General features: G+C 38.6%; 1 protein-coding gene across 4 annotated transcripts in view; it reads left to right on the forward strand.

The window, feature by feature from the left end:
- Positions 1-6,936, forward strand: part of LOC149312633 (BEN domain-containing protein 7-like) — a 71,686-nt gene extending 64,750 nt beyond the window's left edge. For 2 of the 4 annotated variants that reach the window (XM_089525051.1, XM_089525052.1), the window contains exon 9: positions 3,341-6,936. In XM_089525051.1, coding sequence (XP_089381177.1) covers positions 3,341-3,384 — 44 coding nt within the window. In that variant the 3' untranslated portion in view covers positions 3,385-6,936. The remainder of the gene's footprint in view (positions 1-3,340) is intronic. The other 2 variants (XM_089525049.1, XM_089525050.1) reach the window with 1 other exon arrangement.
- Positions 6,937-12,398: the final 5,462 nt, after the last annotated feature.

Raw genomic sequence — 12,398 nt, forward strand, 5'->3', positions numbered from 1 at the left:
ATACTGAATACGAAAAGGGAGGGGGGGAGCCAGTGAAGGGATGCCAACACAGGAGAGATGTGGTCAGAGCGGTGGGTGGATGTGATAATGCGTGCAGCTGAATGCTGGACAGAAATTAAAGGACGGAGGTGAGAAATAGGAAGCCCAGCCAGGAGGATGTTACAGTAATCGAGTCGTGAGACCACTAGGGCATGGACCAGAATCTTGGCAGTAGAGGCGGAGAGATATGGTCGGATTTTGGCAATGTTGTATAAAAAGAATCTACAAGCCTTGGCTGTGGTCTGGATCTGAGGGATACACAACAGAGAAGAATCAAAGATAAAACCAAGACTGTGGGTTTGCTGGACTGGTTGAATAGAAATGTTGTCCACAGAGACAGAAAAGGAGTGTTGAAGGGTGGATTTAGGAGGAAAGACAAGAAGCTCCATCTTGGACATGTTGAGCTTCAAACGCCGATGGCACATCCACTGCGAGACAGCTGCGAGATATGATGAAACTTGCTGTTCAAGCCTTGGAGAAAGGTCGGGGTGAAAAGATACAACTGGGTGTCATCAGCGTACAGATGGTAGGAAAAACCAAAAGAACTAATGAGTTTACCTAAGGACAGTGTGTAGAGAGAAAACAGAAGGGGACCCAGAACAGAGCCCTAAGGAACACCCACAGATAAGGGAACAGAGGATGAAGTCTGTCCACCTGCAACCACTGCAAAAGATCTGCCAGACAAATAAGATCTAAACCAGTCTAGAACAGAGTCTGAGAACCCAAGTTCAGAGAGTATGTCAACTAGGAGACAGTGATCAACGGTGTCAAAGGCTGCAGACAAATCAAGAAGGATGAGAACAGAGTAAAGGCCATTAGCCTTGGCACCTAAAAGGTCATTTGAGATCTTAATGAGAGCTGTTTCTGTGGAATGCCTTGGGCGGAAGCCAGACTGAAAGGGATCGAGGATGGAATTGGCTTCAAGAAACTCAAGACAGCGCGAATAGACAACCCGTTCCAAAACCTTAGAAAGAAAGGGAAGAAGAGAAATCGGACAATAGCTAGACAAAGAGGAGAGGTCAAGAAAAGGTTTTTTCAGAATTGGGGAAATGAGAGCATGATTGAAGTCCGAAGGGAAGGAGCCTGTAGAGAGAGAGAGATTGAAGATATGGAGAAGCGAGGGCAGAAAAGAGGGAGCTACAGAAATTAAAAGACGAGTAGGAAGTGGATCAAGAGGACAGGTTGCAGGTTTGCAAGAGTTCAGAAGTGTAGATAGTTCATCCAAAGAAGCAGGAGGAAACAGAAAATTTTTTAGGTGAGGGCAATAGAAGATTAAGAGCAGAAGAAGAATCGGGAGGGACTATCTCAGAATGAATAGTGGTAATCTTAGAGATGAAATAATTAGCAAAGTCATTAGGAGAGAATGATGAAGAGACCGGAGGAGAGGGAGGTTTAAGCAAAGAGTTGAAGGTGGAGAACAAACGCTGCGGGTGCCTCTCATTGGCGGAGATCAGTGATTTGTAATAATTCTGTTTTGCCATAGAGAGGGCGCGTGAGAAGGACGAAAGAACAAATTTGAAATGGATAAAATCAGCCCACTCTTTGGACTTTCTCCAAAGACGTTCGGCTGCTCTAGAGCAGGACCAGAGAAACTTAACGATGGGAGTAAGTCAGGGCTGAGGCCTCGTCTTAGAGGAAGAAGTGCGTACAGAGACGGGCAAAATGGTCGAGAGTCGACCATTTAGTCTTCTGGACTCTTGCCAGCCTGACATATTAAACCTGTGTATAGGACTGATTGACATCTTCCTAGAGATTCATATGACTGTCATTTTACTGAATTTATTAGACCTGGCTGAAATCCATGTTGCCATTATCATGCACTTGTAGTTCTGTTCATTTCTGGTAGGAGCAACAAGAAAGATGCCTGTGGCACCTGAAAGACAATTATATTAATAGCCTGAGTTGTCAATTCCACAGGGGTCTGATGCGTTCATGAGATTAATAAAGTGTGGTTCCAGAGATTTGGGGATGACAGTGTTAGCATGAGGGAAATTAAAGACCTATCCACTAAGTTGATGGCCATTTTGTAGAAGTGAATTCTCTAATCTGCATGTCATATAAAGAAGTACTTTCTTTTCTGTGTCCCACCATTTGGCTTCATTGGATGACTCCCATTTCTAATATTTCTCCATGTTATGCATAGTTTTATGCATTTCTGCCTACTTATACCCATATTCTATATCTGAAAAAGGCCCAGATTTTGTACACCTTTGTTATCAGGGATGGGGGGTCCTTCTGGCTGTCCTTTTCTCTCAGCGTTGCAGGTCTAGAATATGTAAATTGCTTGGAAACACATTCTGCAACTTTGACCACTTCTGATCGCTGCAGTACTTCCATGTGATCAGCATGTGACTTACTCCTTTAAGGCTTTTTTAAATTAGAACTCCTAAAGTGCTCCGTAAAGACGTTAATGAATATTCAAAGATTCAACTGCTATAGAACTATTATTTCCTTCTTAATCCACGTTATACTCATATTCAGCATTTACATTGGTTTCTCATTATCTTCCACGCAAGGTTCCAAGTACTGATTTTGACCCTATAAGTGTTAAATGACATGTCATAGAAACTGATTTTCCTATCATTCCATTGTGATCTTTAAAATCAAATGTTTGCACTTCTGACTTGTACCACCCCTGTGCTAAGTATGGACACAAAGGCATGTACAGAGATAATGTCTGCTGTTGCATTACAAGTAAGTAGCTGCATTGACCAGCTATCCTCCAAAGCTTATTTTCTAGATGCTGTGTAATACTTCCTTTTTGGACTGGGCTTTAACTGGTGGCTTTAGGAGTTTTAATGATTGTTTTACAAACTTTAGTGGGTATGATAATATATTTGTACAACATTGTTCCCACTGTCAACCATTACGGGGGGGGGGGGGGGTGTAAGATGAAATACAGTTAAGTTTTTAAAACAAATCTGGAAATTAATTTCTGGTGTTTGACCCAAGACCCTTTTATTGTAGGCTTAAAATTAATGTAGATGCTTTGTTGTTCTCTGTCTGTATTAGAACATTTTGAAAGATTTCCTTGGTTCTTTTAATATATATCTTTACATGTGTTCTTTGTTGTTCTAAAAGTCCATAATTTTTTCTTTCCTTCATATTCCTTCAATAGCATCCTATCTTGGATGATTACTACTAGCAATGATGAAAACATATATACCCATTAAATTATAAGTGCAAATAATACACTTCATGATACCATGATATTGAAATCTATAGGTTAGTTTTGAATAGATTTGTATCATGTTGATATTTCTAACAATTCTAATTTTAAGTTGTAACTCTTCTTTTTCAGGTAACCTTTTTGAAACTACACATTCTGCACCAGTGTTTCATTAACAGTTCTGGACATCTACGTTGGAGCAGGATACCAGCAATATTTCCAGACTACTTCAATATGTGTGTTCTGTTGTGTCATGGCCTCTTACATTTTCTTCATGCTTTTGTAATATGGGATAACAAAGCCACTAAATTACTTGTTTCCTTTTATTTTAATCAAAATAGGCTTGTTGAGCAGCAAGGATTATAGTGCAGTTAGTCTGGTAACCACAATAATAGAAGAAAGTTTGCCTTTATGATTGCATTTTCCCACGTAAATATATGCATGCTGGCTATTCCATTTTCAGTTAAGTGGGGAATAATAAACACAGCTAGAGGCCTCTCTTCTTTTCAGGAGTGAGCGCTGAAGGGCCCCATTTTAAATTGGTTTCTTTTGTAGAAATCACAGGATCAAAAATCTACTAAGTAGTTTAATGCATCATTAATTTTCATCTGTTCTGAAGACTCCCTCTCTGTTTCTGAACATAGTCTTCTCATTGGCTAAAATGGTAAATTTTCAGGTGTACTTTTAAGAATAAGAGAGAATATCGTTGTATTTGACTATAAGAACATCATTAATTGATGCAGATATATTGTCTGTGTTTAGTCCAGAACTAGTATCGATAAATGTGATTCAAATTGTTTTTGAGAGTGCTCAGATGATGTTTTGAAGACTCCTCATCTCTCCCTGGCCACTTAAGTCTGGCTGTGCAGTCTTGTTGTTCCGAAAGGGAAAAATATTTCAAGAATTATTGCTGCCAGTAGTCTCTGTGACACTTTTAGATACACAGCTTTTTGGTAATATTTTCATGAGATATAGAGAATATACAGTCCCACTTTGTGTGGTGATTGTTTTCACACATTCTTGTGCCTCTCTTCTTCCCTCATGCCAAATTTATCAAGGGTTTGTTGGATAGTCCATGGAGAAAAGGAAATATTTTATAAGACAGTGTATATGAACATGTATCTTGTATGTGAGCGTCTGTCCAGCGTCTCATCCCAACCAGAAGGAGCTGAAATTCATCACATCTTTTCCCTGACCTTGGTTATTGCTGAAATAAGAGTAGGACTGCAGTAAACAGTTTTCATATGTATGTGAGAGAGGCATCTTCTCCTTTGCACTTACTAGACAATAAGTTCATGAGAAAACATATGTAGAATTAGTCTTCATAAACCTTTAATAAGAAAGAATGATGCAGTTTGAGCCTTCATACATTCATCCTGTGAGCGGTGTGCAAGTACTGACACAGTATGTATATAGAGAGTGAAAGCCTATGCATTTTGTTCCACTTTATTTAACCAACTCCTCAGTTGAGGGTGTATGTATGAGAAAAGAGGACCTGCCCATGTTACAAGCATGCCTCACTGAACACTCTGACAAGAAAGCTCCCTTTTACAAGGTCTTTTTATGCCCACCAACCCCTTCCTTTGCCTCTGACTAGCTGAGAGTTTTTTAGCTGCATCAGCATTGGGAGGGTGATGGAGGAAGGATAGAGGAACACAGACTTTCAGTGTCAGGTTGCAGCAGTGTGTCTGCAGTAAGCAATGAAGCTTGAGCGGGATAAGAATAGGATTCTATTCTAGCCAATCCTACTGTAGCTGTGTGGGCCTGCCTAGAACAGGCAAGATAAACAGCAATTGCCTCCAGAAGCACTGAGGATGTGTGAACAGAAAAACAAAGAGAAAATGGGAAAGCAGAAGTCTGCCTCATCACCAATACTCAGTATGTTAAAAGCAAAAAACATAGATATGTACATTTGGCCACCAAAATTGAATTCATAAGAAATGTGGAGGCTGGTGAAAGGGGAAAAAATCATCTCAGAATGCATTTTGGAAGAAGCTTTCAAGTGGTCTCTCAAAAGTTTTAGATGTTTTTATTTATGCAAGGTTTACCTGACCTGGTTATTTCATTTCACATGAGCATATTGTTAATTTTAGAGAAAAGGTTTAGTGAAACATGTTGAACTGCTCTTCTTTCTTGTGGTTCAGGAACTTATCCCCATTTTTTTCTATTTTATTTCTGCCTCTGGTACCAAATTTTCTGTTAAAGATGTAAGGTCCAGGAACACATCCACTTTGGTGTACATTATTTTCCATCTTTATATTTTTCCCTATGAAACGTCATAAAGGAAGGAAGGAATTTGGCTGTTTTGTGCCAGAATATACAGATTCACACACTCTCACACACCATATTCATACCACAGCGGTTGTCTGACAATATAACTGGTGGAAAAATTGCTCTTTGGCCAGGTTCAAGACTATCCTCTGTACTATTTCTATTGCAGGCATGGAAATGTGTAGAGCTTCAGATGTTATTAGACTGCAGTATACCATCAGCCCTAGCCAGCATAGCCAGTGGTGAGAGATTATGTGAATCGCAGCTCAATAATTTCAAGAGGGCCACACATTGCCGACCTCTGTTTTATTGGATGTCTTACAATTCCATTCTGCCCTAGATTGAGAACTAGTGCTGGAGAAGGCCCATCTCTATTTTATTGAACACGGAACAAAACTTGCATGACAGAGCACTAACTGTGCACCTTGATCCAAAACTAAAAAATAATTTTAAAGAAAATATTTTATTCCACTTTATAGTTTTCTGGTTAATTAATATTTACATGTGTTTAAGGATCCCCCTGCTCCCCAAAAACACCTGTCCCATCCATTAGGACTGAAATAAATATTTTCAACCCATGATATTTTGGGTTCTTTTTGTGTTTCTTCTACCCAAAGGAACTTGTCATAGGTGTAAGAAAGGTCAGTGTAAATCTGTACACGGACCTTTCGAGCTATTTAAAACCCTGCAAATACAATTTCAATAATCCAACTTTGTATTCTTGTCATCTTTTGAAGAACCAGGCCTGAATCCTATTCTCAGCATGAAAGCTATCACAGCCATGCTTCTAATGAAGGATTAATAACTTCATGAGAATTTCATACATAATTATAAGCACACCAATAGACTGTCTTGATAGATATATCAAGAACCTATTGCGTTTTTAAAACTTCGTCTGAGTAACCACTTCTGTTGCAGTTCAGTCTCTCTCTCATGGAATTTGAAACTTAATGCGGTCGATTTATTGAAATGTTGACTGTGTTCTCATGATGACCAGACAAATGTGGCTTGCACTTGTTCTTCAAAAATGCGTCTCTTCCTTAGAGACTGATGCTCTCTCATGAATCAAACTTTTCAATCTTGCCAGTAAATCTATAAATAAAGCATACATATTAACACTTAACCAACAATCAACATTCTTTTCATGAATCTTTTAAAAAAAATGTATTTGTGTCTACTTAACTGTGACTACTGTTCAAACTTTTCTTCAGAAGTCTTTTTATAGGTTTTATTAGGGAAATCATTCCATATTTAGGTAAAAAGTGTCTCAATCTTATGTATATAAGTTTTATTAATATGTACATATTTAGCTATTTTTTAAATTACTATGTTCTTAATAAAAACCAACAAGGGACTAGTTGTGAAATGGTGCATAAGACTGTGTTTGTGATATCAATCTCTGGGAATCCCTCTTTGTCAAGTTCAGAAAAAACCAATAAATTACTCTTAATTCAGCAGGTGTCTTTGGTGTGTGAGCTTATTACCTTTCAGAAAACATTGCAATGCAAGTGAATTTTTCCGAGAAGCTAGAGCCATATTTGAAGAGTCAACAGGTGGCAATTCTATAGTGTCCAGTTCATGGCATTTCTCTACTGGAGGGATAGATATCATTTCTGGCCCTGATGACTGACTACCTTTGATGCTGGGTAAGAGGCTGTCAGCAAGTAATGGCTACTCAGTTTATCCTCAGTGATAACTGAAGGGTTTTTAATACATCTTAAATTTTAATGTGTAATGTTTTGAACTTTTAAAAATGGTTTGTTTTTAAAACTTTGCATCTACATGTTAATGTTTTGTATTGTTTTTAACTTGTACTGCATTAAATGTTGTTAGCCACCTTGAGTCCCTATATTGGGAGAAAGGCAGGATATAAATAAATAAAGACATGCTTATCGAATTTGCAGATGACTCCAAATTAGGAAGACTAGCGTTTGCCTCGGGGCAGCCAGTGGAGTGATCTTAGGATCAGTGTTATATGGTCTCTTCTAGTTTTTTTGAGACCAGCCTGGCTGCCATGTTCTGTACTAATTGAAATTTCTGAACTAAGCACAAGGGTAGCCCCATGTAGAGTGCATTACAGAAATCAAGATGAGAGGTTACCAGCGCATGTACCACAGTTTCAAGGTCCCCAACCCCCTGGAAAGCATGCAGTTGGTGTATCATCCAAAGCTGATCACAGGCACTCCTGACCGTCGCATTTACCTGATTTGTCATCTGGAGTGACGGATCTAGGAATACCCCCACAGTCTTTTGACTGCCCCAATCTCCTAATCCTTAAATACCCAAATAACAGTGCTATTATTTGGTATACCTATAATGTCATCAGTGCATAAGACTCAACACAGAGGAGACAGCATGGGAAGGATGAAGAAGCAGGGTAAATACAGAATCAATCGGCAGTTTCAGTGGTATAATCTGAGGCTTAGTTTCAGTTGGTTGATAGTAGGGCATGGTAGCGAGGGACTGGTGCTAAAGCCTGCACAGAAAATATAGGTTATAAGAAAGGATTTGTGTTGTGTCTTTTTTATTGTAAGCTTGAGGGAATGGCCTGATTTTGTTTACTTTTTTTAAATTGAGACATAAACTGTTCTAGAGCCTTCTCCAACTGTTGAGTGAGGCAAAATGCTTTAAGTAAGGCATTCAGGGGTAGCTGTGGTGGCCATTTAACAAATATGAACAAAAATCCATCAGTGATACCTTTAGTGGCCAACCGAAATGCACAAAATATTTGTTGCAAGCTTTCAAAGCTCCATGGGCTTCTTCATTAGGCAAGATGTTACAAACCAAACAGGAGGAGGAAAAATGTGTGGGGTATATGTCACTCTACTCAGTGGCAAAAGTCAATGGGTTTGGGAGACATCTTCCAGCCATTTTTTTGTTTCTAGAAAAACAAATGCACATGGCAAGCATCTGAAATTGTGTGGATTCTGCAACATGATTCTGCAAGACTAAAATGTTCTGTTTTAGCACAACAGGATTAAGTATCATGGTTATACGATGAGAACAACAGAAGATGGGAAGCTATTTTGATAGCAGAATGCTGGGAAAGAAAGAGTGTTGAAAGAATGGGGACATAAGAGAAGACCAGATAAAAGACTGCAGTAGTTTAGGGAAAAGGTGGCTGGTGTTAACCAGTTTTACCCATGTTGGATAGAAAAGCAGGTGCCATAGTTTTAAAATGCTGAAAAGGAAAAGAAGCAACACAGCTAGGTAAGAGACAGGTAACATTTTTGGCATTTTTACATACACAGTATAACTATACATAATACATGTGTCATTCTGTGTATGCCATTTTAGATATTACAATAAATTTTAAAATCCGCTTGACATACTAGCATCTTGGTTAGTATTTGGATAGGAGACCAGCAATAAATACCAGGCACTGTACACTATATTTCAGAGGAAAGAACTGGAAAAACCACCTTTGAGTATTTCTTGTTCGTGAAAATTTTATGAAATTCATGAGGTCGCCTTAAGCTGATAGATGACTTGAAGGCACATACATATATGTACTCTCTCTCTCTCTCTCTCTCTCTCTCTCTCTCTCTCACACACACACACACACACACACACACACACACACACACCAGTATAGTGTACATAGACCTTTCTTGCTATTTAGAAGTTAATGTTGAAGGAGATTGATATCTGGCAAATAGTATCTGTTTGTATTCAGTTAAGGTGTCTTTGTTAAAGTACTGAGTCTTCTGGAACTAACCGTACTGTTCTAACATTCTTGATCTTCATACCTGGCTAATATGTTGGAGAACACTTTATAGCAACTATTGAATAAATATAGATAGATAGATAGATAGATAGATAGATAGATAGATAGATAGATAGATAGAGGAAAACCCTCCCTGTGCAATTGAGGAAGAAACAGAAACCCATTCATGTTCTGGGAAACCAACTGTACCACAGGTGAAAGAAATGCTTCTATCTGGTACATTAGGAGGGAGTTATATGTTACAAGACCAACTTTAGAATGTGTGCAAGTAGGAAAAACAACCACTTAAAGCTATCTGAAAGGGATAAGTCTCTTTCCTGCCTCAACGTAATTCCTTTTTTGATCTAAAACAACAAGAGGAACCCTGTGTGATCTGTAACTGGACCACATAGTTCGAGATTTCAGATGGAACGATGTATTCAGTGCTTGACTGCTCCACTGATACTCTTCATATATCATCAGTAACAATAACACGTTCTGTTGTTCAGATAGAGTGTTTTATGTTGATGCTTATGTCATGTTTATGTTATGCTTATCGTTCAAACACTTGATGGTCCATAAATTTTTAAAATTAGTTGAACTCAACCACAAAGACATTATGTGACATTCCTACTTGTTAGCGCTCTGGTATTGTAACGCCCACAAAAAGAGGGTTTAGCGTACCACTTCTGTGTTCTTCAGTCTCTATATTGAAGCTGCTGGTCTCTAGCACAAAAACAGTAATTGGGCTTTTGTTTATCCATAGATATGAATAATTTGGAGTTAGGTAGAAATAAACTCTGAAAGGGAGTTGAAAAATATAGTTTTCCCCAGTAGATATTCCTTTCGGTTTTGTGAATAAATGACAAAATGTTTAATATGAACCAGTGGAAATAATATAGAACAAGAACATTTGAACCTTTTACTAAAGTGTGGCATTGAACAATATGAACTATGGGGAAGGATCAAGAGGGATGATGAGCTGGTCTGGCAGGCAACAAGCTACAGACATTGCCTCATGCTTGACAAACCAGTTCCTAATATCCCACCATGCTTATTAAGTTATATTTAATGCAAAGTGGCTAACAATTTTGCCATCACTAATTATTCTTCCTATTCTCACTTTGTCTACCTAATTGCTTTTAAGCAATTGTGTTTATTATGCCATCATTTTTATGACTGTTAAGATACAAGCAAGCAATACTAGTTTGCTCTAAAGACCACTATATAGGCCAGGGCTGAGGAAACTGGCAGCCCGCCATACATTGTGAAATTCAGATTCTCAGCACCTCTAAATAAATCTGATGTTGTTGTATATACTGATATTGTATGGTGACAGCAGAACTTAGAAAGCTACTTTTTAAAATAATTACTTACAGTTAACAATCCAACAGCATAATTAGTTACCATTATTCATATAATTTAAAAAAACCACATCATTCTATTCATATAGTTTTGAAAAGTAATTGAAACAGTTACTTAAAACCCTATCTGAATCTACAATCCACTGGTCTGTGGTACAAAACATTTCCATTCCTTTTGCTGTAATCTCAAAACTTACACTAGAACAGGAGGCAGCAATATGAAGCACAGCACAAGCTAGTGATGGGGTGAGCTCCCATCACTAGTCCCAGCTTCTGCCAACCTAGCAGTCTGAAAGCATGCAAATGCAAGTAGATAAACAGGTGCCACTATGGTGGGAAGGTAAACAGCATTCTGTGCAATCATGCTGGCCACATGAACACAGAGTAGTCTCTGACAATGCTGGCTCTTCGGCTTAGGAACGGAGATGAGAACTGCTCCCTATGGTCGGACATGACTTGACAATCTTGTCAATGGGGAATACCTTTACCTTTACAAGTCAGCATCAGAATACAATATCCTTCCTTCAAAATTTACTGGGGCTACACCCCATACCTGTAAAACTAACTAAAATGTTACCGCTCCACAGCAAAATAAGTGGCAATTACTTTACCTTACTTTTTATCCTTACTTTTTATAAACTATCATTTGTTTATACTCTCCAATCTGCCTGTACATGAACCTATGTTGTGTTTTAAATTGGAATTTTGTAATTGGGCTGGCCAAATGGCTGTAATAAAGTTATTATTATTATAATAAGTGGTAATAGTTATATGTAGTTTGCTACTTTCAGACTCTGGATAAGAATAGTTCATTAACATAAGGAAGGTTTAAAGTTCCCCACCTGGGTGCAGGCAATGGATAATGGTTGGTCTAAGCATGGTCTGTTCATGTGGGGTCATTTTTGTTTTAAAGAAAAGGCAGTTGTGGTAAGCTGCAAATTGAAACAAAGGTACAGTGGGCCCTTGGTATCTGCTGGGGTTTGGTCCAGGACCACCTGTGGATACCAAAATCCATGGATGCTCAAGTCCTATTAAATACAATGGTGTAGTGAAATGGTATCCAATGTATCAAATAGCTAATCAAGGTTTGCTTTTTGAAATTTATATATTTTTGGAATATTTTCAAGTCATGCACAGCTGAATCTGTGCATAAAGAATCCGTGGATATGGAGGGCTGATAGTACTTTACTCTCCCACACAAATGCTGCATTAAAGTATCCTCAAGTCTGAGGGCACTTTGATGCAAAATGTGTTGTTGTTGTTATTTTGTGTTCCTCAAAATATGTATTTCCCTGGGCAGTTGCCCTCAGCAGCTCCTTTAGTTCACTTAATTTGAAATAGTTCTTGGACTGCACACTGCAGCGCAATTGTGGGAAGAAAGGTCTGTGAAATTCTTTGCATTGCCCCCACACACAACCCAGCATTATTCAAATGTGTTGGACTGTAAGTTTCACCATTCTGGGTTATTAGCACAGAAGTCTTATCCCAACTAACATGACAAGTCCAGAGACTGAACTAGCAGCCTGCTGCATGTAAAGGACTCCGCTAGTTCTCATCTTCTGCTCCGTAGTGTCAGACCATTTTGGCCCATGTACCTTATTCTGGTAAGGGGTCTGGGATCCCAACTGCCTGGAGCCTGATCAATACTGAAGCATCATTCCCATTTAATCTGCTCTCTCACCCCTTTCTTGCAAGACATACCCTCCTAAATTTGAATCAACTTGTGGTGAAAATGCTTAGGTGATTTTCCTTATAATCACTGCAAAAGAGTTTGAAAGCGTGGTTTGAAAGTAAGAAGAAACATCCACACAAATCCAGAAATAGTTCTATTCATAAAACATGTCCAGAA

Source organism: Sceloporus occidentalis, unplaced genomic scaffold, assembly GCF_023333645.1.
Source record: "Sceloporus occidentalis isolate IW3139 unplaced genomic scaffold, rSceOcc1.0.p SCAF_5, whole genome shotgun sequence".
NCBI lineage: Eukaryota > Metazoa > Chordata > Lepidosauria > Squamata > Phrynosomatidae > Sceloporus > Sceloporus occidentalis.